Source organism: Aquarana catesbeiana, linkage group LG06 (assembly GCF_042186555.1).
Source record: "Aquarana catesbeiana isolate 2022-GZ linkage group LG06, ASM4218655v1, whole genome shotgun sequence".
In the NCBI taxonomy this organism is placed as follows: domain Eukaryota; kingdom Metazoa; phylum Chordata; class Amphibia; order Anura; family Ranidae; genus Aquarana; species Aquarana catesbeiana.
The window spans coordinates 109,569,402-109,585,382 of NC_133329.1; the positions used below are offsets into that span (position 1 = coordinate 109,569,402).

The window sequence follows — 15,981 nt, forward strand, 5'->3', positions numbered from 1 at the left end:
AAACCAGAAAGCAGTCCAGGAGATGGAGAACTGTAGCTTCCATCTGAGGCTTGTCGGCTATAATGCTTCCTGAGAGATATCCATAAGATGTAAACTGTTTAGAATCCAGAACAGGATTGGGGCTCAAGGTAATAGACTGATGTCATGTAGAAACTTAAAAGCCTTCAGCACGAGAAAATGTTTCTTTCACACTCATTAGTTTGGACTCACCAATACGGAAGTCAATGTATCCCTCTCCTCCGCTTAGTACTAGCACATTCTTTAGTTTTTGCTCCTCGGATACTTCTGCAGATGGGGTGCCTGGGTTCTCAGACGGACTGTCCAGGATGCTGCCGTTCAGTGTGGCCAGAACATTACCTATGAAACATACAGAAGAAGCTTAGTATTTTTTGAATATAGTTTTATTGATTTTCTATTACCATACAAACTGGTTGATGCTCACGCAGGACAGACATTTATTTTCTGTCTGTGTACATTCCAAATTTCTGTTCTGAAGATGGATCTGAAGTCTGCCCTGCAGCAAGAAGCACCATCAGTCACTAATTTTTCATGTTGAGACTGCGATACTTCAGTAAATGGTGTGGGGCAAATGCAAGGAAGCGGGGCTTTGTGACACCATGATTGCTGACATTTCTGAATGTTGCTCAGCACTTTATTTAAAATGTGTCATTATGGATAGATTCCCTACAACACTTGGTTGCAAGAGTGGTGCAGTGCAGCCAGAACAGGGGACCTTTCATTTAGTGTAGGTTCTCACTGACTTCAGGTTAGAAATCGTGCGAGTTCAGCTGAACTCGAAGGATTTCAAAACGGCAATGCAGTCTGACTTTGGGGGCAATTTGGCAGACATCTATGTGGGTTGCTGCACAGATGTCTATTCAAATCACCCCCAAAGTCGCCAAAAGTAGTACAGGAACTACTTTTGGGAATCGGTGTTGCGCCACAAAGTTGGCGTTGCACCAATTCGGACGGTGCTATTGCAATAGCCGCCAATTTGGCATGGGATTTGATATGTCAAATCCCATGCCAAATCGGCCCAATATGAACAAGGGCTAAGGCTAGGTTCACACGTGTTTGATCATGATCAAGTCAGGATTGCATCAGTTTCAGGTCAGGTTTACATCAGGATCAGGTCATTATTTTATCCTGTTCACAACTGAATGACGTGCGATTTAGAAGCGTTCCTATAAAAGCCTGAATTCAGACCTGGGTCGGGCCGCATTGCTCAGCAAACTGACAGGACTCTTTTTCAATTTGCACTGAATCTGCACGCTTTCTGCACCAGACATATGCAAACAGGCACAATAGAAAGCAATGTCCTTTCACGTGTCATGTGACTTGAATGCAGTTCAAAATGCAACCAATTTGCATATGTGTGAACCTAGCCTAATACAAGTTTGCATGAATACATTTCTGGCATGTCACAATATGTAGCAAAATAACATTTTGCACAAAAACTGCACCTTTTATCAATAAAAAGCAGTTCTTCAGCTCCTGACTTGGTTTTGACAATGTCATTGGTCTACTGCAGGCAGGAATAGAATTTCTTCACTCTCCTCTCCACCACTGATAAGATTGTGAAGGTGAGAGGCTGCAATAGGGGCTCATTTGTGTTAGACATTTGTGAACATTGGAAAGAGTTGCTCAGGTACCAGAATTAAAGTGGTTGTAAACCCTCTCCTATACCCAATGAAGGGAATAGCCTCAGATGATTGTATATCTGTATCGTACTGTATCTCTGCATCCAAAATGTAGTAAAAGTATATACTGTACAACTTGACACAACCATCAAAATCTATTCTCTGTCAAGCAGTGACTGGATCTGGAACAAGGCTACTTTACATGCTAAAAAGAGTCCCCAGAATGATTTTCTGGGTAGTCACTTGGTTAGACCAATTATTATTTTGGCTTTTAGTAGAGCCTCTATAATTTGAGGACACAGAGAAACAGCGAATTTGGAAATCCCACAACAATATTGTAGTGGTGCGTGGGACCTCTATAGGCATTGCTCTGTGAGGAGTGAGGCCACCAGTGTAGAAAAGAGCATGGTTGGAAGCCAACAGAATGTTCACTCTGTGCTTTATCTGAGGACATTGATTTTGTACCATGTGGGGCTCAATACACCATTCAAGATGTTCCAACCAAGTCCCTTTCAACCTATAGGGGATAATGAGAGATGGAGAAAAATGTCATCACAATATGTATATATCCAAAATATGATAGATTATCTTGGTAAGATCAACACCAACCTCTTTATTTTCTCATGAATAGATGTATATTATGGACTTACCTGGTACCGATACAAAGAACTTGACAGCATCACGGTGGCCATGGAAGCAGAGCTGTGCCTGGGCCATGGAGCAGTATGGGATGAAGCTCCCAGCAGTCTTGTCACTGTTTTCATCACTGTACACATGTATTACTCCTCCAGGTCTTGCTCCCTCTCCAGAAGAAGTGGGAGATGTCTTGTTGGCTAAGGATACAGATTAGTCATTAGTTCCTCTGAAAATGGTCCCCCCAATACTAGGAACGGCTGACTAGACAGGTTGTCCTATTCTAGGAAAATTCTATTTGTAGAGAACTACCATAGTATAATTACTGCAAGCTATTGTTGAAGTGTCAGGCCACCCAAAATAGTATTTCCAGGACACCTTGGAAAGTGTCAGGCCACCTAAAATGGTATCCTTAGGACACCTTGTGAAGTATCAGGCCACCCAAAATGGTGTTCCCAGGACACCCTAGAAAGTGTGATGCCAGCCAAAATGGTATTCTTAGGACACACTGCAAAGTGTCAGGCCACCCAACATGGTGTTCCCAAGACACCGTGTAAAGCATCAGGCCACCCAACATGGTGTTCCCAGGACACCCTGGAAAGTGTTAGGCCACCCAAAATAGTATTCCTAGGATGCCCTCAAAAGTGTCAGACCACCCAAAATGACGTTCCTAGGATGCCCTGGAATGTGTCAGGCCACCCAAAATGCTGTTCCTAGGATGCCTTGGAAAGTGTCAGGCCACCCAAAATAGTGTTCCTAGGATGCCCTGGAAAGTGTCAGAAAGATCAGGCCACCCAAAATGGTGTTCCCAGGACACCCTAGAAAGTGTGATGCCAGCCAAAATGGTATTCTTAGGACACACTGCAAAGTGTCAGGCCACCCACCATGGTGTTCCCAAGACACCGTGTAAAGCTTCAGGCCACCCAACATGGTGTTCCCAGGACACCCTGGAAAGTGTTAGGCCACCCAAAATAGTGTTCCTAGGATGCCCTCAAAGGTGTCAGGCCACTCAAAAGGGTGTTCCCAGGACACCCTGGAAATTATCAGGCCACCCAAAATGGTGTTCCCAGGGCACCCTGGAAATTGTCAGGCCACCCAAAATGGTGTTCCCAGGACACCCTGGAAAGTGTCATGCCACCCAAAATAGTATTCCTAGGATGCCCTCAAAAGTGTCAGGCCACCCAAAATGGCGTTCCTAGGATGCCCTGGAATGTGTCAGGCCACCCAAAATGCTGTTCCTAGGATGCCCTGAAAAGTGTCAGACCACCTTAAAGTGGTTGGGAGCATCCAAAACTTCAAGGTGGATTAAAATAAAGCCATTAACTATGGCATTTTGCCGTTGGAGCCCCTCAGTGATATATGAAGACAATAGGTGCACCAAACTCCATCTTTAAAGAGAATCTGTCAAGAAAACAAAAACTGCTGGTATAAAATGCAGGCACCTTTTCCTTGACTGCATCAATAAGAGTTTATGGTAAAGCTATTCCTTTCAGGGTTGGAATGCAGCAATGGTTTCCAAAAAAAAATAGCAGTTTATTCAAAGCTGCTGTTCATACAGTGGGACATTTGACACAGTAAAGTCACAGAAAAGGTAAGGAAAGTAATTTGGTCCATTAGAAAATACTCCAGCATTCTTCTAACAACATGAAAGGGCTAGCACTGCCCTAGGATCTTCGTGTGCTAACCCTAACCTAATGCAAAGCCTCTCCACATATAATAACCTGAAAAGGCTAGACAAACCTACTGAGAAATACATTTCTTTTACACAAGTTTAGTTTTTAGACCAGAGCAAAATCTTCCACATTAATATGTAACAAAAAAAAAAGATCAAAATTTACTCAAACACCAAAAAATACAGAATGGTTATGACGTTGTGTTGTGTGGCTGCTGTGGGTGAGAGTATCCGCTGATTTATGGCTATACTTTTTTATGATTATTAACTGAAATGTTAGAATTTGTATTACAATAAACATTTATTTTGCACACAAATACTTAACAATATATAAATTGTTATATTCTGCACTTAGGTGTAGGCCAGACTGCTGCCTCCCCTGGAATGCTTCAATTGAAGCTCCTGTGTTAAAAGATTGTGTATATGTAGGGGTGGGTGGCGCTGCCCATCACCTGAAGAGTGATCCTCTACCGTGGGTCACTCCTCCAAGGTAAACATGCAATGGATGGGTGATAACTACTCCTGTCACCTGAAGGATAATTCTCCAACAGGTCACTGTTCTCAGATGGATGGTGAGTAATTTCCTAATATATGAGGTCAGGGCTTTTTTTCTTAGAGGGAAGGTGCAGGAACCCCCCCCCCCCGCTTTCCGAGTCACCCCTTGACCCTGCCCCCTACCCACCTCCGAGCACCATTCCTTGGGTCCAACCCTTACCCACCTCCCAGTACTGCCCCTTTTAGAGAATACAGAACCAAGTATTTTATATGGAGTTTGTTGATGATAACAAGAAAGGCAATAAAATAGATCTGGCAACAATAGACAGCCCAGCGATAGACAGATCCCCTCCAGCAACAATGCATACCCAACAGCCAGCATCAATTGACCCTTCAGCAGCCAGCAACATTAGACCCCTCCCTCAACAGTAGATCCCACCCAGCAACGATTGACCCCCTGCAACATAAGACCCACCCCCAGCAACAATAGATCCCCCATCAGCAACAATAGACCCCCCTGAAAAAAAAAGATTCCATCCAGCAACAATAGATTCTCCAGCAGCCAGCAACAATAGACCCTCCAGCAGCCAGCTACAAAGACCCCTCCCTCAACAGTAAATTGCTCCCAGCAATAATTGACCCCCCTACAACATAAGACCCACACCCAGCAACAATAGATCCCCCAAGAGCAACAGAAGTCCTCCCCTGCAACAGTAGACCTCCTTCCTTCCCAAAAATAGATCCCCTCCAGCAAAAATAGATTCCTCAACAGCCAGCATCAATAGATTCTCCAGCACACCCCAGCACCCCTTGCCATTCAGTTCTGTAGGTGCCGGAACTGTGTTCCCCAAGTTCCTGCTGAAAAAAAGCCTTGTATGAGGTATATATCATAAAAGGTGTTCTCACCCTGTGACCTATATCAAATAGTGTATTAATGGTGCTCTATTAACTGTGCTGTTTACAACCATATCAAAGTAAACTCATCAAATCTACAAAGGCAATCAAATTTCATCCTAAATAATTCATCCCAAACAATATGTAGTAAATGTGATAAATAATATATGATAAAAAAAATGATAAAAGATTAATTATCATATAAATAAATAAGGTTAAAGTCTAGTGAAAAAAGTATAAAAAAATGGAAAAAAGTAAATCAATTATAAAGTTCAATCTCAAATAGTGCAAAAAATGGCAAAATTTCAGGTGACTTGTGCTTGTCACAAGTGCTTGATACCCCAGCAGACACTGGGGTACCCAGATCCTTTTGCCCCTCCGGGGGTGAATTTCTTCCACTAGATGAGGTTACAGTAATCACCTCTTCCGTATCAAACCATAGGATATCCAACTGCAATCAACAGGTGGCCTGGAGCATGACCAAAAAAGAAGAACACCTTCTTTTTTCACCTGTTGATTGCAGTTGGACATCCTATGGTTCGATACGGAAGAGGTGATTACTGTAACCTCATCTAGTGGAAGCGATTCACCCTGCAGTGGGTGCAAGAATCTAGTGAGTAGGGAACCGAAGGGGAGCACGGAAGTCACTTGATTTACTGCACACTTGTGGCTAAACCTAGGCACGAGTCACTTTGTACAAGCACGAGTCACCTGACATGTTGCCATTTTTTGCACTATTTGAGATTGATCTTTATAATTGATTTACTTTTTTCCATTTTTTATACTTTTTTTCACTGGACTTTAACCTTATTTATTTCTATGATAACTAATCTTTTATCATATTTTTTTATTGTATATTATTTTGCACATTTACTACATATTGTTTGGGATGAATTATTTAGGATGAAATTTGATTGCCTTTTGTAGATTTGATGAGTTTACTTTGATATGGTTGTAAACAGCACAATTAATAGAGCACCATTAATACACTATTTGATATAGGTCACAGAGTGAGAATACCTTTTATGCTATCTACCTCATATATAGGGAAATTACTCACCATCCATCTGAGAAGAGTGACCTATTGGAGAATCACCCTTCAGGTGACGGGAGTAGTCGCCCATCCATTGCATATTTACCTGGGAGGAGTGACCCACAGTAGAGGATCACTCTTCAGATGACGGGCAGCGCCACCTGAAGTAACCATCACCCATCTATTTCATATTCACCTGGGAGGAGTGACTCACTGTAGAGGATCACTCTTCAGGTGATGGGCAGCACCACCCACCCCTATATATACACAATCTTTTAAATACATAACAATACTTTCATGGTTTTTAGAGCATGCTGGATTTTCTAATAAGAAAGCCCAGCACTAGCTTCGTATTGGCTGCCTGCTCCTGCAGACTGGAGATCTAGATGGCGCTGTCTTTACAGGAGAGGGAGAGAGGCTGTGTTTTTCCTTCACTGCAGGGGAGACACAAATTATGATTTCTAAACTGTACTTCTAACACTCCCGAAATAGGCCACGTTGTTTAAAATAGGTAGCCACTGTGTGAGCTTTAGGTAAGCCCTCCCTATCCTTTGTGACTACAAATACTTAACTGCAAAAAGTAAAATACAAGGATCCCTGCTGCCTTACTTCTTCTCATTCTTGGTCTGCTGACATGTCTCTCTAAACCAGAACTGTCAAAGTCAATTTCATTGTGGGCCGCATCAGCATTATGGTGGTCCTCAAAGGGCCAGTTGTATCTGTAAGACTATATAAATTTATGCAGGGCTTTTTTCTACAGAGAATAGGTGCAATAACTCAACCACGCCCCCACCGAACCACATTAAATGATGGGTGTGGCCAAATTGCAGGAAACAGTGGGAGGATCTTAAAGGGGCAATAAATACCAGGAGTGCGTTATATGCAGAGTTCAAGGATGCACTACAGAGTTCAGAGGTGCGCTGTGTACAGAGTGCAGTGTTGAGGAGTGCACTACATTGACGGTTTAGGGATTTGCTATGCACAGTGTGCAGGAATCAACTCTCTTTTACAGGCTGTTCACATCTCACTTCCACCCCTCCCCCTGGGTGCGAGGGTCACAGGAAATGGCCTGAAGGGCCGTATTCAGGCCCCTTGGCCCTGTGTTGTGCTCTAAACGGTACAGCGCAGAAACAGACAGGCTAAATTTAAACAAGTAGTGAGACATCCCAAGCAAGTTAATGGGATAAATAGAATGAAAGAAACTTTAAAATAAAATGAAAAAATTAAAAGAAAATAGTAACCATGCAACAGATATTACAGGATACCGCAGCAACTACAACCTACCTTTCTCCTTCACATTATTATGTTTATTACATAATGACAGGTGCATTTTTCTTTCACCCATCAGTTACACAGTTATAACCTTGGTGTGTTTTTTCCTAAATGTTGCCAGAATTTTATTTTGATTACAATAATGTGGTCAAGTAAAAAGCACAAAATGGCTGCTTGTTTTGTGCACTTTAAAAAAAAAAATCTGCCTTTACAAAAAAGTATAAAGTAGCAGTGACATACAAGCTTGTGTCATCTGTCTTTCAAACTGAACCTCAAAAGTGCTCAATAGTTCACCCAACTTCCCAGGCAAGGCATAAATGTCCTAAAATTTGGTGCAAAGGCATTCCCCCGCCCCACATTCGTACAATCCTAAACTTGATGTATAGTGATCTATTGAGAGACCCAGATGTATGGGATGCATGAAAGCTAGCGTGCCTATATCCCAACTTAGTTGCCAGTTAAAAAGGAAGCCTACTAATATTTATACCTGAGAGTGCATTCAGCCCTCATACCTTTATCCATTATACATAGTCATACAGTATGTCAAGGAAAACTACAAACTTTTCGGGTACTAAAGCAACTGCTGAAAATATATAATAAAATATATATATTAAATAATGGTTCGTAAAAAAAAAATCATAATAAAATACAACACCGGCACATGTTTCCACATCCATAAAGATGATCCACACAACCAATTGTCCTAAAATCTTCAAATTTATTCAGAAACCAGTGTACAAAGCAGATAAGATCAGTTGACATGTTTCAGCCTACAAGGCCTTAATCATATGACTGAGGGCTTGTAGGCTGAAACGCGTCAACTGCATTTGTACACTGCGGTTTCTGAATAAATATGAAGATATTTTAAGAGCAACAATTGGTTGTGCGGATCATCTTTATGGATTACCTTCTCAGAAAAACGACTGTGGATCAAGCACCTGTAAGCTACATTCATATTATTTTGTATGGGTAGAAGTATGGAAATTCTTTGCTTGCAATACATGTATCCACATCAGATTTTTACAGCATCCCCCCCATCATATAGTCAGCTAGCAATAACATTCAAGTTATGAGTCTCTTTTCTATCAGGGGGATGTCTTGATGCATTTCGTGGTCATAAGCCACTTCTTCAGGAGACTTAGGGGATAACAATGTAGACATTGTTTTGACACATGGTTACAACCATGTTCATTGCATATGCCTTATATTCACCAAATTATCCAGGAAATACCTTGAACTTAGAGTTCATACATTTTATAGATTGTCCTCTAGTTACCTGAAGAAGTGGCTTCTTATGTCCATGCGCTCAGGTATCACGCTGACCCAATCATTATTTAACATGTAGGAAACTGGGCTCATATGACTTGAATGTTGTTATTTGATTATATGATGGGGCTTTAAAGGGGATGCTGTAGCAATGTGATGTGGATATATTTTATTATGAAGTTTTAATGAAGCATTAATAAATATAAAGAGTTTATGATATATTTTCAGCAGTTGTACCAGCCTTATCTTTTATTATAATAATATTATGAATTTTTAATAAAGCATTATTAAATATATAGATTTTCTGACATATATTAAGCAGTTGTGTTGCTTCCCACAAAGTCCCATGGTAGCTTTTACTTTGAAAATTGTAAAGGAAGCTTGGAGGAAGCCCAGAGCACTCTGGGGGCTCAGCCTGAAAAATAAAATGTATGTGCTGCCATCTTGTGCTGCCATCCTGTGCTGCAATGTCAGTTGTTACTGTTGAGAAGCAGGTTGACTATGACAACAGGTAATATAACACAGTCGCTGTTAATGAATGACATCCCATCACCAAAAACCACAGACATAAGCGGCACATTGGCCTTGTGAACACCAACAATGAATGGATGAGGATGGAGAAAGATGGGATGAGCTGAGACAGAGACAGGTCCTGGACTTACCCCTCAGCCCCAGCAGCTGCCCCCGATGTAGGACTACCGCTAGTGGAGGTGGAAGGGTGGGGAGCAGATTGAAGGAAAAGAGGAAGAAAGGGAAAATTGGGGGAAGGAAAGGGATAAAGCATGAAGAACACAAAAATAAATTATTGGTAGGACTTTCAGGGTGTAAAAACTCAATTTGGGATTAAGATGCAACATTCCCAGGTTTCTATTACTTGACAATGATAATATATCGGGAATACAACATACAGCAAGATACAGTTTGTTTTCTGAAAAATAAATGCCTATATGACTCTTGATAATAAATAAACAGTATATCACCACCATCGCTGTGTTTCAAGCTTGTTAAAAGAGAACCTGTCGGGAGACAAATATGTGAGTTGGTAGGATGAGAGGAGTAAAAAGCCTTATGGTGAACCGCATGGCAGAGCCGCCCAGTGTGGTTTGTCTAAGAATGGGTTGGAGTCATCCAAACATGAAATAGCTTTATTTCACTAGAAGACGCATTTCGTGGCTATAACTTTCCACTTCCTCAGTTTATGGTGATACACAAATGTTTGGTATCTCTTGGTTTACTCTTCCACTCTAGTTTGTCCAGGAAAGAGTAAACTGAGAAATGTCAAACATTCGTGTATCACTGTAAACTGAAGTGGCAAGTTATAGCCATGAAATATTTATTTTGGTAGAATTAATGGAGAAATTGATAGCTAGAATCCAGGATAAGTTAGAGGCCCATAAACTCACCTGGGAACTGACCCATCCTGAGGGCCCCTCCTAATTTTGCTCCCCTTCTGGTTATTGGATCTCCATCACAGAAATGGGACGTTGTGGTTGTCCCCTATCTTTCCACTGGTTTCCTTCCTCTCTCCTTCCTTTTCTCCCAGCTTACTTTGGGTATAATTTTATTTTCTCTTATTATTTTCTTCTTAGAATTTTGGAATACTCTGCACTAACATCCTTAAGTTGCGCTGAAGTCATGACAGTGAGCCTTTTTTCGATATTCAAATGCTTGCATGCTGTGCATTATAAGATGTTAACATGTGCCTTCTGTTGCCTGTTTTAATGGCCTCTGTTGAGGCATTTCTCTACTGATTCTACTGATATTTTCTTTTATATCATCAATGCCATCCAGCATGTTCCCAGTGTGCTATGCTTGTAACTTGTTAACTTTAAATAAACTATAAATAAAGCTGTTATTGAATAAAAATATTTTTTTCTTTTGATGAAATAAAGCTATTTGATGTTCATACAACTTGATGACTCTGACCCATCCTTAGATGCACCACATCGGTCACCTCTGCCATTTGGTTCACCGATAGGCTTTTTTTAAAATTCTCCTCTCATCCTACTGGTGCAATACCCATCTGAGAACCCATAGAGCAGGGATATGCAATTAGCGGACCTCCAGCTTTTGCAGAACTACAAGTCCCATGAGGCATAGCAAGACTGAAAGCCACAACCATGACATCCAGAGGCAGAGGCATGATGGGACTTGTAGTTTTGCAACAGCTGGAGGTCCGCTAATTGCATATCCCTGCCATAGAGGATCCAAGATTGGGACCCCTGTAGCATCACCCCACATGGAGATAGGGCCTTTTCTCTCCCTGTGTTTACAAGGTTGACTCATTCTACCTGCCTGGGTCACCACAAACTCAACAGATGTAAGTAATTTTTTCTTTACTTCTTTGGTTTCTCTCTAATCAAAAATGTAATTGAGGAAATAACTACATTTCGATACATACTAGACTATAAGGGCTCTCCCGCCTCTCTGCTCTCTTTTCCTTGGGCATTTTTTTCCCAGCTACATACTCGTAGCCAGCCAACTAGGAAATATAATCTTGCCATAATTTTCTGGATCTGCCTGATGGACCTTTCCACCCCCTTTCCCTGCTGAGTATGATTGTTACAGTCCACATAAAGCACCCAAAGCTCAGGATTTAGCAAGGAACTGCACTATAGCCTTGCCCACCTTAGAGAGTAATCGCAGCAATCCTGCACAAAAACCTGACTTTGTTCCCTTAATTATAACTATAGGAGAGAACAGGGACAAAGGCTTGAATATACAAAAATAAGCAGCAGCCATTAAATACTGTAAGTCCTAAGACTCCCTGGCCAATCAGGTCTCAGGACCCGCTTCCTGATTGGCCATGAGGAGAAGCAGGAAAACATTAGTGAATATTAATTCTCTATTGTCACACAACTGGGTGGGCTCAGGGTGCAGTGCTCTGCGCCCCAAGCCCACCTTTTTTTAAAGCCAATTAGAGCCTCAGGCTCTAAATCATGTGCTTAAAAAAAAACCAAAAAAACATTGAAATCCATGTGTCCCTGCATGTAGATTAGGGTCCAGGCTCATGGATTAGGGTGGCGGTGCCCCTGTGCCCCTGTGCCCCTAATGGAGCGGCCGCCACTGGTCCTCTCCCTCCCTGGCCTGTGGTTAGAGTGTGAAAGGAGACGCAGCATGGTAATTAGCTAATTTCTCTCTGTCACTTTCTTCTACTATTTTACTGCTCCTTGCACTGCAGCACACCTGATTAGCTTCTTACGCTGCTTCTCTCTCCTTCACCTTGAGCTCTGCTGTGCAGACTGCGCAATAGACTGATAATACGTCAGATTCAGGTATTTACACTGCTTGCTTTTTAAAAAATCCAATGATGTATTATTGATTACAGAGCTTTATTAATTTGTACCTTTTTAAGTATATAGGTCTAGAGTTCAGCTTTAAATTAGCATTATGGGGGTAAAAAGGCGGCAATGTCCCAGAAAAATAATTATTTGTTTCCTGTTCACATATAGCAATTCCTATTCTTTCTTCCGTGGAATGCGTGCCCACCCATGGAATTTACACCCAGCCCTCCCTGGTCAGTGTCAGTGCCAGCTCTTATTCGAGAACCATAAATCCAGTGGAAGTTTATTATGCATAAAGAAAGTGAACCTGGGTTTTGCCCATACTTCCCTACTGTTCCAGTCTCCTATGAGTGTATGGAGAAGTGGGGAGAAGAAACCCTGTGAAATGATAGCCATAAATGACTCGATTTTGGACTAAAAATTCAATTGAATCCCCCATCCATGCTGCGCACTGTGGATGGAAGAATCTCTACTGCTTTCTATTGTTATCAAGCAGTCGCAGCATTTGCGGCTTCCTGAATACTTGAACAGTGACTGCATCTAAGAGGATGCAATTGCTGTTCAGCTGATCATTTCCCACCTAGCTTAGTCAATTTTTAAATTGATTTTGTCAAGCTGTGTGTGCTGGCAGGGCCAATCAGAGTTTGAATTTCAGCCAATTCATCAGGAATCGTACAACATTTGAGCCCATTTATGGCCAGTCACAAGTTTGCCCCTACAGCTGAGGACCAGTGTTAATTTTGACATCAAATTTCGATTTAGTTTTAGTCATAGCCTTTGGACTAAAATGCCATTTTAGCTTTAGTCTAATTTTAGTCATCTGAATTCTTTTACTTTTAGTCATATTTTAGTCTTCTGAATTCTTTTACTTTTAGTCATATTTTAGTCGACTAAAATCAATGGGTTTCATTAAAATATAATGCATTATTTAAGCATTTCTCTAACTTTTTATATACTCCTGGAGTAAAAATCTAATAACATGTTATTATTGATGGTATTATAGGGAGTAAACTCCCTGTTATGTTTGTTACCTATAGGTACAGTAATTATCTCCTAAACATGCACCGTTTAGGAGATATTCATGTAAATGCAGCCGGTGACGTCACTGGCGCATGCGCTCTGAAGAAATGGCATACCCGTGGGGTTCATTCAGAGCCGGGCCGTAAACAGTGGCTCCCATGTGCATGTGTGGGAGTGAAGTCATCACCAGCTTGGCCAGTCATATCGCCAAAGTTTGCGAACCTGGAAGGAAAACTGGGTGAAGATCAAAGCGCCTTCAGTGGTGACATCGTGCCACTGGAGGGCTTCGTTTTGAGGTAAGTTTGTCATAATGTGCTAGTATGCGGTGCACACTAGCACATTATGACTTAAACTGCCCAGTGCCATATTTTTTTTTTTTTTTTTTTATGTGGTTTACTACAGCTTTAAAGCAAAGTTCCACCCAAAAAATGGAACTTCCGCTTTTCGGAATCCTCCCCCTCCTGTGTCACATTTGGCACCTTTCAGGGGGGAGGGGAGAGCAGATACATGTATAATCCAGGTATTTGCTCCTACTTCCGGGCATATCATAGCATATCATATCTATGCCATATCCGGCGCCTCCTCCGTACCTCCCGCTGTCGTCTGGGAGACACACAGGTCCCAGAAGACAGCAGGGACCTGTGGGATCGTGCAGCGCGACTCGCACATGCGCAGTAGGGAACCAGGCTATGAAGCCGCAAGGCTTCACTTTCTGATTCCCTTACTGAAGATGGCGGCGCCTCCACCTGAGAGCCGAGAGACAGATCGGCTTTGAGTGCCGACATCGTGGGCGCCCTGGACAGGTAAGTGTCCATATTTGAAAAGTCAGCAGCTGCAGTATTTGTAGCTGCTGACTTTAAAAAAAAAAAAAATTGTCAGGACCTCCGCTTTAAGGTTTGAACATGCACTTCAGACACAGATTTAGCAGTTGTGATATATAACCAGTGTTAATTTTGACGTCACATTTCAATCCAGTTTTAGGCAGTCTTTCGATTAAAATACCATTTTAGTTTTAGTTGTATCTTAGTCATCTGAATTGTTTTAGTCTATTTTAGTCGACTAAAATATTGTTAATTTTGTCGCAGAAAATATTGCTGAGGACTCTCTGTCCTTGCTTGTAACAGCACTGGGTGCTCCTCAAAGTACTGAGTCGCTTCCCTTCACCGGGCAAACAGAATGGCAGGGGGGGCGGGGGGATGCAAAGTCAAAGAAACCACAGGGGCCAACATGGGCAAAGCACAGGTTCACAATACAATGTTTAATATTTTTATCAAAGTATTCTTAGGGGGTTATTTACGAAAGGCAAATCCCCTTTGCACTACAAGTGCACTTGGAAGTGCAGTCGCTCTAAATCTAAGGGGTAGATCTGAAATGAGGAGAAGCTCTGCTGATTTTATCATCCAATCATGTGCAAGCTAAAATGCTGTTTTTTATTTTCCTTGCATGTCCCCCTCGGATCTACAGCAACTTTACTTCCAACTGCACTTTCAGTGCACTTTCAAGTGCCCTTGCAGTGCGAAGTGGATTTTCCTTTAGTAAATACCCCCTTAGTGTTATATTTTTATACATTCAGGCATATTTTGCATTGCAAAGAATGATAACAGGCAGTAATCCATTACACTAATATCATAGGGTTCTTGTGCACAAATGTGGATTTGTTATATACAGTACATGTTTTAGAATGTTACCATAATCAGTACTGCATACTCTCATTGGTTTACTTTTATATAGAACGTACATTTATTACCTAGATCCTGCAAATGGTAGTGTTCTTTTGGGGTGGAACAGAGCAAAAAAACTGTACTTTTTCTAAAGTGTATGTCATGCCAAAACTTTTTTTTTCTAGTTTTGGATACAGGGGGAAAGTGGAGTGGGGGTAAATCTCTCTAAAGCTGGCCATTCATTATACAATTTTCTTATTCAATTTCCTTTAACTATAACTTTAACCTTAAAATATGTAGTACAAGGGCCTACCTGATTGCATACATACTGAAAGTGTTCAGGTTTTGGTAAATCTAAATGAAAATTGTACCTGAAAATGGTATAATGTATGGTCAACCCAACAGAGAAACAGATACTGTGTAAAAACTATTAGGGGTTCTAACCCTCCCCCACATTTTTCAGGTTAAGAAAAAAGTTTTGACTGAACATAAACTTTTAGGCTGGATTCACATCTAAGCCGCATGCGGCTCACAGCAGATGCGTCCCCGGTCACTGTTTCAGGTCTGATTTCAGACAAAATTTTTGGCTGAATTTGGACCTGAAACGGTACAAAACACGCACAGGACCCGGTGCAAATTAGCACCGGAGCCGCAGCGGAGATATGTGAGCCGGCTCCATAGAGAGCCGGTCACAATTTCCTGCTATTGCGAAGTGGATGCGGAGAATCTACTTCATCCACTTCGCACTAGTGTGAACCCAGCCTTAAAGTTAACTTTTAAAAACTTTTAACGTTTTTAAGTTAATTTAGCTAGAATAAAGAAGGATGATTGCCAATTGGTTTGCAATGGGGAATTGCACTGTACATGTTTTTGGTTTTCTTTAATTTATAATAGGTCATATTTACCAGAAACGTTATAATTACATGACATTACTGGTGCAAAACAGTACTGCGAATGCATGTAACGGCCTCCATGAAGTTCAAATGGAAAGCTGATCAGCTAAGGACTTTGGCTTTCACTTTGTAATTACATACGACATGGAAGTTATACCCATATTGGTTTTCTTGGGACAAATAAGGTTTTCTTTTGGTAATATTGTTTTCCAAGACCT

At 41.4% G+C, this 15,981-nt stretch overlaps 1 protein-coding gene across 6 annotated transcripts in view; it reads right to left on the reverse strand.

Annotated features, from left to right (window-relative positions):
• MAPK8IP3 (mitogen-activated protein kinase 8 interacting protein 3) overlaps window positions 1-15,981 on the reverse strand; it is a 169,572-nt gene that overhangs the window by 11,862 nt on the left and 141,729 nt on the right. For 5 of the 6 annotated variants that reach the window (XM_073636674.1, XM_073636671.1, XM_073636670.1 and 2 more), the window contains 3 exons: window positions 9,568-9,606; window positions 2,291-2,473; window positions 211-357 (listed from right to left, as the gene is read on the reverse strand). In XM_073636674.1, coding sequence (XP_073492775.1) covers window positions 211-357; window positions 2,291-2,473; window positions 9,568-9,606 — 369 coding nt within the window. The remainder of the gene's footprint in view (window positions 1-210; window positions 358-2,290; window positions 2,474-9,567; window positions 9,607-15,981) is intronic. The other variant, XM_073636672.1, reaches the window with a different exon arrangement.